At 45.3% G+C, this 17,662-nt stretch overlaps 1 protein-coding gene across 3 annotated transcripts in view; it reads right to left on the minus strand.

Moving 5' to 3' along the window:
* LOC141256666 (rab5 GDP/GTP exchange factor-like) overlaps positions 1–17,030 on the minus strand; it is a 55,246-nt gene extending 38,216 nt beyond the window's left edge. The window contains exons 1-2 of one of the 3 annotated variants that reach the window (XM_073671185.1): positions 16,945–17,030; positions 10,672–10,898 (exon numbers count right to left, since the gene is read on the minus strand). In XM_073671185.1, coding sequence (XP_073527286.1) covers positions 10,672–10,898 — 227 coding nt within the window. In that variant the 5' untranslated portion in view covers positions 16,945–17,030. Of the gene's footprint in view, positions 1–10,671; positions 10,899–16,671; positions 16,792–16,944 lie in introns of those variants that run through there. The other 2 variants (XM_073671184.1, XM_073671186.1) reach the window with 2 other exon arrangements.
* Positions 17,031–17,662: the final 632 nt, after the last annotated feature.

A 17,662-nucleotide genomic window follows, 5' to 3' on the forward strand; every position in this document is an offset into this window, starting at 1 on the left:
TTTCGCCTTTGCATTGAAAAGCAAAAGCTGACTAAAATTAGGAGGAAATGCAATACCCATTGGAAGAGTCGTGGAGGTTAGAGGTAATTAAAAACAACATTTCAATGCCCCTTGGAAGAGCTGTGGAGTTCAGAGAGGCTTAAGAAGATGCTTTTAATGCCCCTTTGAAGAGACGTGGAGGTCACAGTAGCTTAACAAGACGGTTTGAATGCCGCTTGGAAGAGACGTGGAGGTCCCAGTAGCTTAACAAGATGGTTTGAATGCCCCTTGGAAGAGACGTGGAGGTCACAGTAGCTTAACAAGACGGTTTTAATGCCCCTTACAAGAGCCATGCAGTACAGCATATTGCAAACATTATTCCAATTATTGGGGAGTGGGTCTCCCATAGTCTTTGCTTATGCCTTCCAAGCAAAAGCTGCCAAAAATTAGGACGGAGGAACTTGCAATGCCCCTTACAAGAGCCATGCAGTACAGCATATTGCAAACATTATTCCCATTATTGGGGAGTGGGTCTCCCATAGTCTTTGCTTATGCCTTCCAAAGCAAAAGCTGACAAAAATTAGGAGGAAATGCAATGCCCATTCGAAGAGTCGTGGAGGTTAGAGTTAATTAAAAACAACATTTCAATGCCCCTTGGAAGAGCTGTGGACTGGAGTTCAGAGTGGTTTAACAAGACGGTTTTAATGCCCCGCAGAAGAGACGTGGAGGTTCCAGTAGTTTAACAAGATGGTTTTAATGCCCCTCGGGAAAGTGGTGGAGGTCGCAGTAGCTTAACAAGACGGTTTTAATGCCCCTTACAAGAGCCATACAGTACAGCATCTTACAAACATTATTCCCATTATTGGGGAGTGGGTCTCTCATAGTATTTGCTTATGCCTTCCAAGCAAAAGCTGCCAAAAATTAGGACGGAGGAACTTGCAATGCCCCTTACAAGAGCCATGCAGTACAGCATATAACAAACATTATTCCCATTATTGGGGAGTGGGTCTCCCATAGTCTTTGCTTATGCCTTCCAAGCAAAAGCTGACAAAAATACAGAGGAAATGCAATGCCCGTTCGAAGAGTCGTGGAGGTTACAGTTAATTAAAAACAACATTTCAATGGCCCTTGGAAGAGCTGTGGACGGGAGTTCAGAATGGTTTAACAAGACGCTTTTAATGCCCCTTGGAAGAGACGTGGAGGTCACACTAGCTTAACAAGATGGTTTTAATGCCCCTCGGAAAAGTGGTGGAGGTCGCAGTAGCTTAACAAGACGGTTTTAATGCCCCTTGGAAAAGTGGTGGAGGTTACAGTAGCTTAACAAGACGGTTTTAATGCCCTTCGGAAAAGTGGTGGAGGTCGCAGTAGCTTAACAAGACTGTTTTAATGCCCCTTGGAAAAGTGGTGGAGGTCACAGTAGCTTAACAAGACGGTTTTAATGCCCCTTGGAAAAGTGGTGGAGGTCCCAGTAACTTAACAAGACGGTTTTAATGCCCCTTACAAGAGCCATACAGTACAGCATCTTACAAACATTATTCCCATTATTGGGGAGTGGGTCTCCCATAGTCTTTGCTTATGCCTTCCAAGCAAAAGCTGCCAAAAATTAGGACGGAGGAACTTGCAGTGCCCCTTACAAGAGCCATGCAGTACAGCATATTGCAAACATTATTCCAATTATTGGGGAGTGGGTGTCCCAAAGTCTTTGCTTATGCCTTCCAAGCAAAAGCTGCCAAAAATTAGGACGGAGGAACTTGCAATGCCCCTTACAAGAGCCATGCAGTACACCATATTACAAACATTATTCCAATTATTGGGGAGTGCGTATCCCATAGTATTTGCTTATGCCTTCCAAGCAAAAACTGCCAAAAATTAGGACGGAGGAACTTGCAATGCCCCTTACAAGAGCCATGCAGTACAGCATATTACAAACATTATTCCCATTATTGGGGAGTGGGTCTCCCATAGTCTTTGCTTATGCCTTCCAAGCAAAAGCTGACAAAAATTAGGAGGAAATGCAATGCCCGTTCGAAGAGTCGTGGAGGTTAGAGTTAATTAAAAACAACATTTCAATGCCCCTTGAAAGAGCTGTGGACGGGAGTTCAGAGTGGTTTAACTAGACGGTTTTAATGCCATCGCAGAAGAGATGTGGAGGTCCCAGTAGCTTAACAAGAAGGTTTTAATGCCCCTCGGGAAAGTGGTGGAGGTCGCAGTAGCTTAACAAGACGGTTTTAATGCCCCTTACAAGAGCCATACAGTACAGCATCTTACAAACATTATTCCCATTATTGGGGAGTGGGTCTCTCACAGTATTTGCTTATGCCTTCCAAGCAAAAGCTGCCAAAAATTAGGACGGAGGAACTTGCAATGCCCCTTACAAGAGGCATGCAGTACAGCATCTTAAAAATATTATTCCCATTATTGGTGAGTGGGTCTCCCACAGTCTTTGCTTATGCCTTCCAAGCAAAAGCTGACAAAAATAAGGATGGATGAACTTTAAATAATGGCAACACGGACCACAGTCACCCTGGTGGTATAGTGGTGGTGGAGGCTGAGGATAAGGAGAAGAACATAAAACAGCCAAAATGAGGACGCGTATACCCATGTGTGGGTGTCAAGCGGTGCATGTGAATACACCTCCCGAAATAACACAGTGGATTTGACTTTATGTTACTCTGCTGTCATTTGGTGGTGATGAGAAGTCTGTCCCAATCCAGCCCTTGTTCATTTTGATAATGGTCAGCATTGTCAGTTGACAGGCGAGTGCGCTTATCAGTTATAATTCCCCCAGCGGTACTAAAAACACGCTCCGATAACACGCTAGCGGCAGGGCAGGCCAGGACCTCCAAGGCGTACAGAGCGAGTTCATTCCAAGTGTCCAGCTTGGATACCCAATAATTAAAAGGCACAGAGGAATCACGGAGGACGCTGGCACGGTCGGCAAGGCACTCCCTCACCATCTTTTGAAACTTTCCACTCCTTGTGAGAGTACCCCGCGCCTCAGGGTCTGTCCGAAGGGAGGGTCTGAGAAAACTGTCCCAGAACGTTGACAGTGTTCCCCTGCCTCTGCTGGATTGGAGTTGTGTCTCTCTCGCATGTACGCCTTGGTTGGGCAACGAACTGTGACCTCTGCCGCAAGCGTGTTCAGATGGGAATTTTTTTAACAGTTCTGCAGCAAGGGCCTTCTGGTACTGCCCCATTTTTGTAGACCTCTCCACCTCAGGAATAAGAGAGTGAAAGTTCTCCTTGTAGCGGGGGTCTAAAAGTGTCACCAACCAGTAATGACTGTCACCCAACATTTTGACAACGCGAGGGTCACGGTTAAGGCAGCTTAACATAAAGTCAGCCATGCGTGCCAGACTGGTAACAGGCAAGACTTCCGTGTCCTCACCAAGATGACGACTGACCATGCTCTCCTCCTCCTCCTCCCCCCTGTCCTCAGGCCACCCACGCTGAACCGACGGTATGAAAGTTGTACAGGTACTACCGTCTACAGCGCATGATACAAGCTCCTGTTCTTCCTCCTCCTCCTCTCCCTCATTGTCCCCCAATGCACGTTGGGATGAGATGAGGCTGGGCTGTGTGTAATCGACCGCTACGGCTTCTTGATCCATCTCATCATACTCTGGCTGCAATGCCTCCTCTTTAATTCTCTGCAGAGAGCGTTGCAATAGACAGACAAGTGGAATGCTGACGCTAATGATGGCGTCATCGCCACTCACCATCTTGGTGGACTCCTCAAAGTTTGTCAAAATGGTACATATGTCAGACATCCAGGTCTACTCCTGCGGTCTTATGTGTGGAGTCTGACCTGAATATCGACGGCCTTGTTGTAGCTGGTACTCCACAACTGCTCTCTTCTGCTCACAAATCCTTTGCAACATGTGGATGGTAGAGTTCCAACGTGTGGGGACATCACACACCAGTCGGTGTGATGGAAGCTGCAAACGCTGCTGCAACACAGCAAGGGCGGCGAAAGCTGTAGCCGACTTGCGAAAATGAGCTGACAGGCGGCGTACTTTGATGAGCAGATCTGGCAACTCGGGGTACGATTTAAGAAACCGCTGAACCACGAGGTTAAGCACATGAGCCACGCATGGTACGTGTGTGATCTCGCCTCGCCTCAGAGCCGCCACCAGGTTACGGCCATTGTCACACACGACCATGCCTGGATGTAGGTTCAGCAGTCTCAGCCACAGATCTGCCTGCTCTTTCACAGCTGTCCACAACTCACAGTGGTGAGGTTTCTCACCTAAGCTTATGAGTTTCAGCACAGCCTGTTGCCGCTTGGCGGAGGCAGTACTGCAGTGCTTCCAGCTTGTAACTGATGTGATGATATCTGAGATGGAGGCTGAACATGAGGAGGAGGAGGATGATGCGCAGGAGCTGTACACTGTGGGGGCAACTCTGACTGACATAGGGCCCGCAATCCTCGGTGTGGGGAGGATGTGTTCCGTCCCAAGGTCCAACTGGGTCCCGGCTTCCACTATGTTTACCCAGTGTGCCGTCAGGGAGATGTACCATCCCTGGCTACAAGCACTTGTCCACGTGTCCGTTGTCAGGTGGACTCTCCCAGTAACTGCGTTGTTGAGGGCACGGCAGATGTTTTGGGACACGTGCTTGTGTAGTGCGGGGGTGGCACACCGGGCAAAATAGTGTCGGCTGGGGACCGAGTACCGAGGGATGGCCACCGCCATAAGGTTGCGGAAGGATTCCGTCTCCACCAGCCTAAAAGGCAGGATTTCCAAAGCAGGCAGTCGTGAAATGTGCGAATTTAGGACTGTGGCCTGTGGGCCGTTAGCTGCGAATTTCCGCTTTCGTTCAAAGGTCGGGGATATGGACAATTGAACGCTGCGGTGGGACGTGAACATGGACATTGATGTTGTTTCTTGAGAAACTGCCATAACAAGTGAAGACTGAGAGGAGGGGGCATCTTTGCATGCAGTATGGACAGGGGATTGCCTTGCACACACAACAGGGGGTTCTATTGCACGCACAACAGCGGAAGAAGCAGTGGTGACACCCGCTGACACTGGTCGTGGACCCTGGGGTTCGCCCCACAAAGTCGGGTGCTTTGCTGCCATGTGCCTGATCATGCTGGTGGTGGTCAGGCTGGTAGTTTTGTCACCCCTGCTGATGCTGGCATGGCAGGTGGTACAAATGGCCTTTTTGGGGTTATCAGCAGAGTGTTTAAAAAAATTCCAGACTCTGGAAGACCTACAGGTTGTACTGGCAACGTCCCTCGTGTTGGTGTAACGGGGAACTGTTGCCCGCCTTCTGTGTGCGGCCACCACACTGCTTCTTCCTGCCTGTTGGGGTACTCTGCCTCCCTCACCCGGTGTGCTGCTGGCCTCGCTCTGCATGTTCTCCTGCCACGTTGGGTCAGTTACTAGATCATCCACCACCTCCTCCTCTTCCACTTGCGCACCACGATCTTCCTCCTCACTTCCTGGCAATTGTGTCTCGTCATCGTCCACCTCTTGTGACAAATTGCCAGCGTCGACTTCCTCTAGCCGTGGCTGTTCAAATATTTGGGCATCGCTACATGGGATCTCCTCTTCCACCACTTCAAGCGGAGCAGGCGAGGGGCAAAAATCTGGAAATGGACCAGTGAACAGTTCTTCAGAGTGTCCAAGTGTGGGATCAGTTGCTATCTGACGACACTCGGAATGGTGGGAGGAAGGAGCATCAGGGTGAGGAGGAGTATGCGGTCGAGACTCACGGCTACTAAGAGTTGACCGTGTGGAAGACAGACCGGAGGTGGTGGTGCCCAGGTAACTGGAAGTATTGTCTGCTATCCAATTAATAACCTGTTCACACTGATCAGTTCGCAATACTGGTGTTGTTCTGTGCTTCCCTAGTAATTCGGTCAAGAAGTGGGAGCGAGAAGATGTGGCTGCTGGTTGTGGCACATTTTCACCTTGGCCACGGCCCCGTCCTCTGTACGTACCATCACCAGAACGTCCACTTCCACGTCCCTTGCCACGCGCCATTGTAAAGGAAGTAAAATAGCTTACACTCACACTATCAATGGAAAAAGGGTAATAATAAGTAGATTAGAACCGTGGAAGAGGAAAACCACGCTTCTATTTCTCTGGCCTACACCCGACTCTTTTAAACAATCTGAACAATCAGGGAGAAACTATTACTGTTTTTCTTTACAGAAAAAATACCAAAAGCTGAATAATAGAGATTTTTTACCGTGGAATGGCAAAACCACAGTTATTGTTTACTGGGGTATACCAGACAATTTTAAATAGATATATTTGCGGCTGAACAGTGAGCGACACACTCAAACTGTTTTTTTTAGGTAAAAATGGCCCAAAAGTGGATAAAACAGAGGTTTGAACAGTGGAACTGCAAAACCACACTTGTATTTCTCTAGCCTACACCAGACTATTTTCAACAGATATATTTGTGTCTGAACAATCAGGAGACACTACTGTTTTTCTTTACGGCAAAAAATGCCAAAAGCAGGATAATAGAGATTTTTTACCGTGGAACAGCAAAACCACAGTTATAATTTACTGGTGTATACCAGACTTTTTTAAATATATATATTTGCGGCTGAACAGTGAGCGACACACTCAAACTGTTTTTTTAGATACAAATGGCCCAAAAGTGGATAATATAGAGGTTTGAACCGTGGAACTGCAAAACCACACTTCTGTTTCTCTAGCCTACACCAGACTATTTTCAACAGATATATTTGTGTCTGAAAAATCAGACACACTTTTTTTTTTCCTTTGGGGGAAGGGGGGGGGGGGGGGGGACACCAAAAGGTTAATAAGACGGATATTTGTACAGTGTGAAGGAGGGAAAAAAAAGAGGATTTAGATGAAAAAAAAAGGATTTTTCCTGGCCCCCGAGACCTGGAGCTAAGTCCAGCAATTTCAGCAACAGGAGCACACAGGACTGTAATGCAGCGTTTGCTGGTATAACCACTGCGTCTCCTATACAGCCTGCCTGCCTGATATCTGGGATGGATATTAGTCCTGAGAAGGACTGTTTGCTTGATCTGGCAGCCTTTATAGACCCTACACTAACTATTTCGCAGTATATATCTCTCCCTAAATCAGCAGCGCTGTCCCTACACTGTCTGATCCCAGCCGTCTGTGTCCAACATGGCGGCGCCCGGTTTTAAATACTCGAGGTGACGCTGTGCAGCCAGTCAATCAATGTAATGCCCACAACCAACATGGCTGCGGCATTACAGTGACTGGATGGCAATCCCTGCATGTTCATTGGCTCTGTAAAGAGCGCCAAACATGCAGGGCAGAGACCCGAGCTCCTGCCCGAGTAACCCGGAAATGCTCGGTGCTCGCCGAACATCCAGAGTAGCGTGATGCTCCGGCGAGTACCGAGCAGTGTCGAGCATGTTCGCTCAACACTAATTACCTCATGGACTGGAAACCAGTCTGTTTCTTGGTTTTAAGACCCCTAAACATCTCGTCCTGAACATAACAGGGAACATCCACTTCTTCCAGCCCCATAGTGCCTCTAACAGCGTCCAGTAGTTCCTCTAAGTTGTCCGAGGAAAAATAATATCTACCAGTTTCTACTGTTTTGGCAGGCCCTACGGATGCCAATTCCTCAAAATCATCACAGGCTGAGCTACTAGCGTCCATAGAGACCACATCTGAGTCTAATTCTTGGATCTTCCTCTTCTTAGTGGGAGAGGACTTGGAGGAGGAATAGACAGGCAGGGCAGCAAAGGAGGCCTGGACCTCCTGTCTAACCACCTGGACCTCCTGTTTAACGAGTGATCTAAGCTCCTCGATCAGTGAGGGGTTTTCTTCTCTAATTATTTTATCCATACAGGGCTGACACAACTTCTTCTTATAGGATGAGGACAGCTTTTTTGTACAGATGGCACATCTACTGGGCTGGTCTTTATCCTTCTTAGAAGCGGGGGCCTTGTCTTCCTAAGAAAGGGGAAGAGAAGGGGACCCATGTGAATAGAAGGAGGAGAGATCTAGGGTCATCTAAAAGGAGGCCGAGATAACCCCATAGTGACCACCCAGGTACTACTCACTGTAGCCGAGGGCATGCTGGGCTCTGCAGATGCAGGGGTACAGGACTTATCACCTTCCATAGTGGGAATATGGTGGGAATAGCCTTACCTTTTGGTGTCTTCAGGCGGGTTTTAAATAAAACCGTGCCTTCCAGCAAGGGACCTCAGTCCCCTCCCCTTTCCGGTCACTTTAAGGGCCAATCCAGGGTTGGTATGGGCCTTGATGGTCCTGTCATTCAGCGTCCCACGTGGAACGCCCCGACCGGAGCGATGAGACCTCAGTGACATCAACCGGCGTGCGCGCCCAAACCGCCCGTCGGCTCAGGAGCATGGAATCCACATGCAGTGTGGAACGCTCAGGCCGGAGCGGCAGGGCCACTTCCAGCATGCCCGCAGGGATGCCCGTGTGCGGCAGCGTCCGCGCTCCAGGAAAGAGGAGATGCCGGAGGGTATGAGCGGCCTCCGGCATGAAAGATCCCCTGGCTTGCTTTACCCTCAGTGGGGCGCAGGAAGCCAGGGTGGTCCCCCAAAGGGGAGCAGCAAGGAGGGAGGAAGGAGCACCCCGACCGACCACTGCCCGGCACACAGGTAAAGGAAATACAGCGCTGCCCTGCCGGCCCGAGGGGGACAGGAAAACACTGGGGATTGACGGTGGGGAGGGGCTTTTAATCTCTCTATGTTCCTGTGCCCCAATAGGGCGTGTACAACATCCTCCAATGCTGTCGTGGAAGGCGTATTGAGAAAACCTAGGTTCATCAAGTTCAACCTTCCTCCACCAATTATACATCATGTCTCTAAATTAACTATAACCCACAATGTTATGTGTACTGAGGAAATCATCCCGCCCCTTTTTAACAGCTGCTATAGTGTCTTCTGGGGACAATGTAATATTCACTGAGCTTTATATTTCCATGGATGATCTCTGCCTGAAGCATTTATATGTACTTCCCCATTATACAGAGGTGAGAGGTGAACCTCCATATTTTACTGTTATTTACATTTTTTTCTGACTTTTGTTCTTAAATACTATTAACTTACAAAAGTTAGGCACTTGCATAAAAGCCAAAACCACAATCTCAATTTGCAGATGCATGTTTCGGGGGTGTTGCCCCTCCTCAGTGCAAAGCATGAAATCTGATTTGACTGTATGAGAGGACTCTGACCGGGGTGTAAGGGGTACCGTTTCTCCTTGTGACATGCCAGTGTAAGAAGACTTATAGGCCATGAAACACGTGTCTGCAAATTGAGATTCTGGTTTGGCTTTTATCCTAAGTCATATGGCAAGACTCGTTAAAGGGTCGATATTGTCTTTAAAGATTCCTACTTCCAATAGGTGAGGCAAGAGTTCAAGTCCACTACTCTCTGACAAGGCAATCTGCGTATTTCAATTTCCCAGAGGAGCATTGCCTATAAGTCTCCTTACACTAGCATGTCGTTCAGCACTTGTTACTAGTCTGCTTACACAAGCTGACAAACAATAATTCGATTGATAACATGATACTGTATGGGGACAGAACAATCGCATTATCGGCAGCATATACCCTGTTTACGTGGAGTGATGTGCTGATGATCAAAATGCCTTTTTTTATGACATACGAGATCTGATCACTTGATGAATAAGCTTTTTGCTCATTAGTTGGGTGATCGTCGTCATGCTTACACCAGTAGATATACATATATATGTAGGACAAAGAATTGTTTTTTTAAACCATTGTTTGATCACTGGTATAAAATTTGTGCTGGAAGGTTGATCCCCAAAAGGCAGGGAATGTCACTGATTACTACTAAGCAGATATGTTGTATATCTACTGATCATGCTGCCGATACAATCAATAAAGAACATCAATAAGAGAGTTTTGTGCTGATCTTTTTTCCTACACTGGCTAATTATCATTATAGCTACCCTCAATCTTACTTTACTATCCACAGCAGAGAGCTGCTGCACACTGCTCTAGAAGAACTTCAGTGTTGGCTTCACTCCAATGACTAACGCTGGTCCGAATTGATTGCAAGACCTGGTCCATCAGGTCACTGGGCGGGAGCCTGAGAACCACCTCTTACTTGAAGGTATCCCAAACTCTTCTTTTGAATAGCCGGTCTGGTGTGACGTCCCTTTGTAGCGTAATAAGGATGTGATGTTGCACCAGGCCGGCTAATCAAAAGAAGAGCAGCCAATGTTGTCAGGTAAGAGACAGTTTTCATGGCTCCCATCAAGCAGAAAGAGATTACTGACTTGGCCAATGGACCGGGTTCTGCAAGTGAGGTGACTGATTGCTATGGGCACTGAAGACAATTCTACTTAAAGAATCTTTTCACTATGATACTGAAAACCAAACCAAAGATAAGCAACTCCATTGTTCTCAATTGGTACGTTTCTTTTGCTATGAATAGAAAATGAATCAGCTGGGAGAAAGGTCCCAAAAAATGAATTACTTAATTTGGGGCCAAAATAGGCACTAAATAGCTCAAGAGTAAATGAGATTTTGTCTATTTATCAAAAGCAATAGCTACTACATAAAGATTAAACTAGCATTTACTAGGGGATCATAACTGCATTACATGAGATCAGCAACATAGAGAACAGAGGAGATGAGTAGACACAAAATGTGACAAACCCAAGACATCATATTTAATTGGTGTCTCCTGATGAACAGTGATTTGGTTGTGCAGATTACACCTACCCGTCTGTAAGAGGCTGGGTGCGCTGCTGCCTCTGCTGGATCCAACACCTGGAACAATAGCCGTGCCATGCTGGATTACCATAGAGTCCACAGTTCTTCCTACACATCTCTGCTTGGTAGAAAAATCCTTGAAGTTGGAAAGATGCATTGTCAGCGTGAAAGTGGGGGAGAGTCTGATCCTCAGGTAATGGTATGGCTTTATGTCCTGGTGATGCAAAACTCATCATCTGTGAAGATAACAAAAAAAAACAAATGAGTGACTTACTCAATATCTGCCGTCTAATATAATAGGAGCTGATCTGCTATACCAAGCAGTGTGACGAGCTGTGGTGCTCCCCTCCATCCACCCGCTACCAGAGCTGGTAATGCCTGATCACTGGGGGTGCCTCACCGATCTCACACTGACATATGTCCAACAATGACTTTAAGCCATTTAAACGTAAGTGCTATTTATTGGTCTAGTGTGAATGCTTCATACACAAGCTGAACAAAATTCGATGTATATGAGGAACCAATCTGACCACAATGACGTCATAGCTTCTGATAGCCATCACTACGATGATTAATCCAGACAAATCCTGATGGCTTCCACTGGTGTCCAGGTCTCCAGCATTTTTGACAGTAATAATATTGTTGTAGATGGCAGCATTCATATCATCAAAAATATAGGATTGAAAACTGAAAAGCACTAATGTGAGCAAAATATTAAGGCCCCCAATCACATTAAATTAACCCAAAAACGACCAAGTACCATAAATTTATGGTGCTTGGTCCTGGACTTTATCCCAGAACCATTGTAAATATACCACACGAGGCTAAAGCTCCTGCAATCTGTCTTGAAGCAGGTCTGAACACCAGCTGTCAGACACAGCCAGGGCCTCTGACAAGAAGACAGAATCGGTTTAGTCTTCTCTTTTGCAGGATACATTGCAGTCAGTAAACTTTAAGCTTTGAATAGAAGCATCAGCACTGCGGGGTCTCTGCTGAGTCTTAGCAGACCCAGATCAGCCCTGCCAGTGACTTATGTCACTGTAGTTGGCTGTTTTCTCCTGTAACTGGGGATTACCTATGAATGCCCCACTTATAGCTTAATCCTGCAGTGTGCTGGACTAAACTGCACTTCGTAGCTAACCACAGTGACGTCACCTTTGTGGACGGCGAAACCAGACTGGACACTATGGATGTATGACTGCTTTCCTCTATTGGACATTTGGAAATTGGGACAGCTGGTATCACAACTGGTGGTTGAACATATGTGAATATTCGCAGTAAGTTCTCATGTGGCTGTCAATACTGGTTATCTTTGCTAGTAATCATTACAAATTATCACCTTGTCACATTGCACAATAAGCATATATTGATTTGTATATTCACAAATAGTAGACTTTTTGTAGAAATTTCTGAAATCATGTTCACACATCTGGGTTTTTGCAACATGTGCACATTTCTGCAAGGTTGAATTATCTCCAATAAATCTTTTGCATGTGTGAATATAACCTTAGTGTTCCAATAGAAATAGGTGATGTTATACATAAAAACCAAAGGCCAAATGCCTTCTTAAAAGGGTTGTCCACAACTATCTAGGGACCTAGCATGGTGGTGAAATTAAAAAAAAAAAAAAAAGGTTATGGTTATTCACAGTAAAACCTTTTTTTCAGAGGCTTCATTGGGGACACAGGAAACCATGCTATTTACTGTTACACAAGCTGACAAAAGCCCCTGACCGCTGCTATGGAGGGATTACCTATGTGTCAACTGTCTAGTACTCTATCCACTCTCTGCAGCGTGTCAGACTCACTAACCTCCATGACCACAGCTAACATTAAATAGCATGGTTTCCTGTGTCCCCCAATGAAGCGACAGAGAAATAAAAGATTACACAACTACCAATGCCTCACCGTTCCTGATGCCACTGCACAGATCCTCCGCTTGTTTCCCAGGGGCTTCTTCATTCTTACATGTGATTACTGCACCAAATCACTTTGTACTTCCTGTTTTAGTCGTACAGACACGTGATTGCTGCTGCCAATCATTGGCTGTAGCAGTGATGAGTTGGTGGCCGCAGTGGTCACTGAATGGAAGTGGAGGTTATGTGATTTATGTGCCAGAAGTATAAGCTGGAAAACTAGCTTGGAGCCCTGCATGGCAACCAGGGAAATGGAAGGGGATCGGTAGCTGAGTATATATTTTTTTTTTACCCACCACCGTGCTATGCCAATTTTTTCCAATAAAAGAAAGTTTAAAGTTTGAACTGAATCATCAGAAAATACATAATGCTGTTGGGCAAAAGAATGCAGTTACCTATGAATTTACAACTTTAGCAACCTATCCTGTTTGGCAAGCTGAACTACAGCCGCACTCGAGTGAAATCCACAAGATGCTGCATTGTCTGTTGTCACTAGAGGTCCTACTGAACACTGGGCACCAGTACGAAGTCTGCATGGGTATTACATATGCCTTGTTGTAAAGATTCAATACAAGAAATAGGTGTGAACAGGTGCTTACTAGGAGGAGCTACCTCCATATACAATTAACAAACAAACTAGCACACTGTAACGCTTAGTATATAATTATGAAGTATGAAATATGAATAGCATTACTGCTGTAGAAAATAGAAATAAATGAGAAATTTTAGCGCATGTAAATATGAATAGCATTACTGCTGTTGAATATCGAAATAAATGAGAAATTCAGCTATTCATATTTCATACTTCATAATTAAGCGTTACAGTGTGCTACTTTGTTTGTTAATTGTATATGGAGGTAGCTTCTCCTAGTAAGCACCTGTTCACACCTATTTCTCATATTGGAAGAGCCGTCAGTTTTTTCTGTTTCTATGTTTAAGCTTTGACGGAGTACTCCACCTCTATGCTGCAGGTGGTTTTAATTGCAGTAGGATCTTACTTTCCCACACATAAGTTGTGGATGCAAGAAAGTGCCAATGATTCAGGACAGGACGTCCACGAAACCCGTCTGATTTTAGCTTCTAAATAAATGGACTCTTAACCAAGCACTGGGTAATGCATCCCTTCTTTTGACCCGGAGGAGCGCGAAATCATTGGCACTTTCTTCCATCCACAACTTATGGTACTCGGACCCTTGAGGTTTGGTGTCTCCTGCAGCACTCCACTATACCATCATATGAATTGTGCATTTCACAACTAACCAAGGTGAGCATGCTTTTTCCTTTATACCACTACTTGTCTGGGTAACAGCACTATTGGCGCCCCCTCTCCATCTTATTGCAGATTTGCCACACATAAGCAGACGGATGTCCCTTAGAGAGGTATTCACATTGGTAGGGTCCTGACATCGAGAAACGCCTTATCGCAGCTGCCAGGTACACATGAATTGGCCAATTTATGCGCTAAGATTTCTCATTTATTTCTATATTCCACAGCAGTAATGCTATTCATATTTCATATTTACATGCGCTAAAATTTCTCATTTATTTCTATTTTCTACAGAAGTAATGCTATTCATATTTCAGAGTGCTACTTTTTTTTTTAATTGTTGTAAAGATTATCTGCCGGAGTAATTAAGAGAAAAGTATTGATTTTTCCGTGGTAACTAGACGGCACTTACATAAGGCCAGGACTATTGTATGGTCGCATGACATCTCGTCGCATCTCATCTCATTGTCGCATGGGGGCACATGGCATGATGTGAACCCACCTGACATCCAAACCTGTTCATTTTGATCACCATGACTTTATTGTAACTCTTGTAACAGGCAAATGGCACAAATTTGGGGGGTTACACAACTTGTCGCCACAAAGCCTTCGGCCTCCTTCCGATATCAGTAATTTTTCTCGTATGTGAAAAATGGACAATTTTCATCAGAGTTTTGTACGGGTGTCAGTTTTTTCATCAAAAATTAATTTGGGTTGTTTTTTCTATGTACGATATAATCCCTCACACCTGAGGAGATTGCTACAGTTTTATCCTGTCTAAGGCTATGTTCCCACCATGAATATTAGGTGATTTTTTTGAAGATGTGTAATTCCGCTGCACAAAAAACTGCAGCCTCTTACATTTCCAGCAAAGTGTATGGGATTTATAGAGATCTCATGCCCACTGACCTTCTTTTTTACGCAGCGTAAACTGACCTGCGGTGCGCGTTTCAAATCCGCAACATGTCAATCTCTCTTGCGGATACGCTGAGTTTTATGTGCAGATTTTTCTTATGTAGAAGAATGATGAAAGGTGTCAGTAATTCCGCGCTCCTCCATTAAATTAGATTATACAGGATCCAGTCCTTTTGTGATAGATTTATTCCTTTGACAAGCTAAAAACTGTTTTTAGCTTGTCAAAGAAATAAATCTATCACAAAAGGACTGGATCCTGTATAATCTAATTTAACGGAGGAGCGCGGAATTACGGACATCATTCTTCTACATTGCTAACCACCAAGGTTTGATGTCTCCAGCAGCCCTCTCTCACGCTTAATACATGAGTTGTGCATGTCACAACCGCGCAAGGTAAGCACATTCTCATTTAATAATTTTGTTTGCCTGGGTAACAGCACTATTGCGCCCCGTTCTTATTTCTTTGTAGAATCAGATTTTTCTTATAAAATTGTATTAGATGTGCAGATTCCGTAGGGGAAAAAACGCACATGCGTATTTAATACATTTCAAAGGCAGAAATGCATCAAAAACACACATAATCTGCACGACTATCAATAAAGTTTTGTAAAAGCCAAATATCAGTATAAAAAACAAAGCAGCTTTATTTACAACACAGCAAGAGACAAAAAGCAGGCGTCAAAAATGCGATAAAAACGTAGGATAGAAAACAAACACAAAAACCCAATGAAAAACCGCAAGTAACTGAATTTACTTAATAGGTGCAGAGTCAAAAGCTCATTGTGGGCTCATAGCCTATGGTCATGTTCACACGATCAGTATTGATCAGTATTTGTAAGTCAAAACCAGGAGTGGGTGATAAATACAGAAGTGGTGACGTGTTTCTATTATACTTTTCCTCTGATTGTTCCTCTCCTGGTTTTGGCTTATAAATACTGATGTAAAATACTGACCAAATACTGAACTTGTCCTTAGGCTACGACCCCACTATCAGTATTTGGTCAGTATTCGGTCAGTATTTTTTCTCAGGAATAGGAGCCAAAACCAAGTGGAGAACAATCAGAGAAAAAAAATATACCGTAATAGAAACAAGTCACCATTTCTGCATTTATCACCCACTCCTGGTTTTGGTTCCCACTCCTGAGAAAAAATACTGACCAAATACTGATAGTGGGGCCGTGACCTTATAGTGAAAAACAGGCACAGAAGTAAAAAAATTCTGACATCTGAATGAGCCCTTAAAGCCTACATATCAAACTCTGACCCTTGGGCCAAATATGGCCGGAAGGGTAGTTATATTTGGCCAGCGACACCAGAACCACCATCCCTATGCCATTCCCCATTATTCTGTATGGAGGACTATGTGGGGCCCATTATACTGTATGGAGGACTATGTGGGGCCCATTATACTGTATGGAGGACTATGTGGGGCCCATTATTCTGTATGGAGGACCATGGGGGGGGGGACATTATTCTGAATGGAGGACCATGTGGGCACATTATTTTGTATGGAGGATCATGTTGGGCCCATTATACTGTATACTGGTTGGCCTGCAACTTTGTCCAAGTTTTTCATTTTGTCCATCTGTGTGTTTGAGTTTAACGTCCCTGCCTTAAAGCCTACTGGTGGCCCCAGGAAACAGCAGAGGCTACACTGTGGTAGGTATCATGGTAGGACAGATTTCCTGGACTGTGTGACCACTCCATAGACATACAGGCCATGAAGAACAGTACACTTTCTTTACTATGACCACTGTAAGACACAGCAGGGAGAAAATCTCTATATGGAAGCAGAAAGGAACATCCCTCTGCTAACATGCCGGACCATTCCCAACACAATCCCCCCCACCCCGCATACACACAGCCTGTCTCCCTCCAGTCCACCCTCCTCAGCGCACTCCCCGCCAAATACCATGCGATCACAGCCAGCCCTGTCACCAGGTGTCACATGCCCACGTATCAGCTGATCACTCAATTCCGGGTCTGCGCCTGCCAAAAGCCTGGAAGAGGTAGACCGGAAGCGTCCTGCTGTTACTATGGGGACCCCAGTCACGTGTTGAACGACCTAAATCGTAAACTGGAGGGAGAGAGAGGTCTTCTCCGCTAGGAGGCGCTAGAGGAATGTGGCTGTATCTATATAATTGTATCTGCCGGGTTAACTATCCCGGTGCCATGCAGTGCTGACCTGGCAGCCCGGTGTCTTCCGCCTCACACTGATTTTCACCAGCAGTGATATTAAAAAAACGGGTCGCTGCTTAGAAGCACGTGACAAGTGACTGAGGAGAATTGGCGCGCTTCAGAACGCTGCCCCTAGTGGTGGTACAGGAGTACTTGTGTCAATTTGGCGCAGATTTGTGGTGCCCGCCCGCCCTGTGGTGGCGTAAGGAGCAGTGAGGGCGCAGCTAGCTTTCTGTTCTGCTTGTCTGCTTCTCCTTCCCCCTAGACCTGTATTCTGTGGAAAGTGCTGTACTTTATCAGCTCACATTTACCACATAATGGAAATTCTCAGTAATATGCAGCACATTCAGGGACCCTTCTATTAACCCAAGCTCCCCGGAGCTTTTTTTCCCACTTTCTTTTGGTTAACTCCTTCACTCCCCCAAGCCTGTTTTCACCTTCATGACCGGGCCAATTGTTACAATTCTGACCACTGTCACTTTATGAGGTAATTACTCAGGAACGCTTCAACGGATCCCACTGATTCTGAGACTGTTGTCTCGTGACATATTGTACTTCATGATAGTGGTAAAATTAGGTAGATAATTTTATGCGCTTATTTGCAAAAATATTGAAAAATGTCAAACTTTGAATTTTCATGCCCTTAAACCACTGAGACATGCCGCACAAAATAGTTAATAACATTTCCCACGTGTCTACTATACATCAGCACAATTTTGAAAACA

This window comes from Phyllobates terribilis, unplaced genomic scaffold (assembly GCF_046119375.1).
Source record: "Phyllobates terribilis strain yellow unplaced genomic scaffold, ASM4611937v1 Scaffold_1__5_contigs__length_1240528914, whole genome shotgun sequence".
Lineage (NCBI taxonomy): Eukaryota > Metazoa > Chordata > Amphibia > Anura > Dendrobatidae > Phyllobates > Phyllobates terribilis.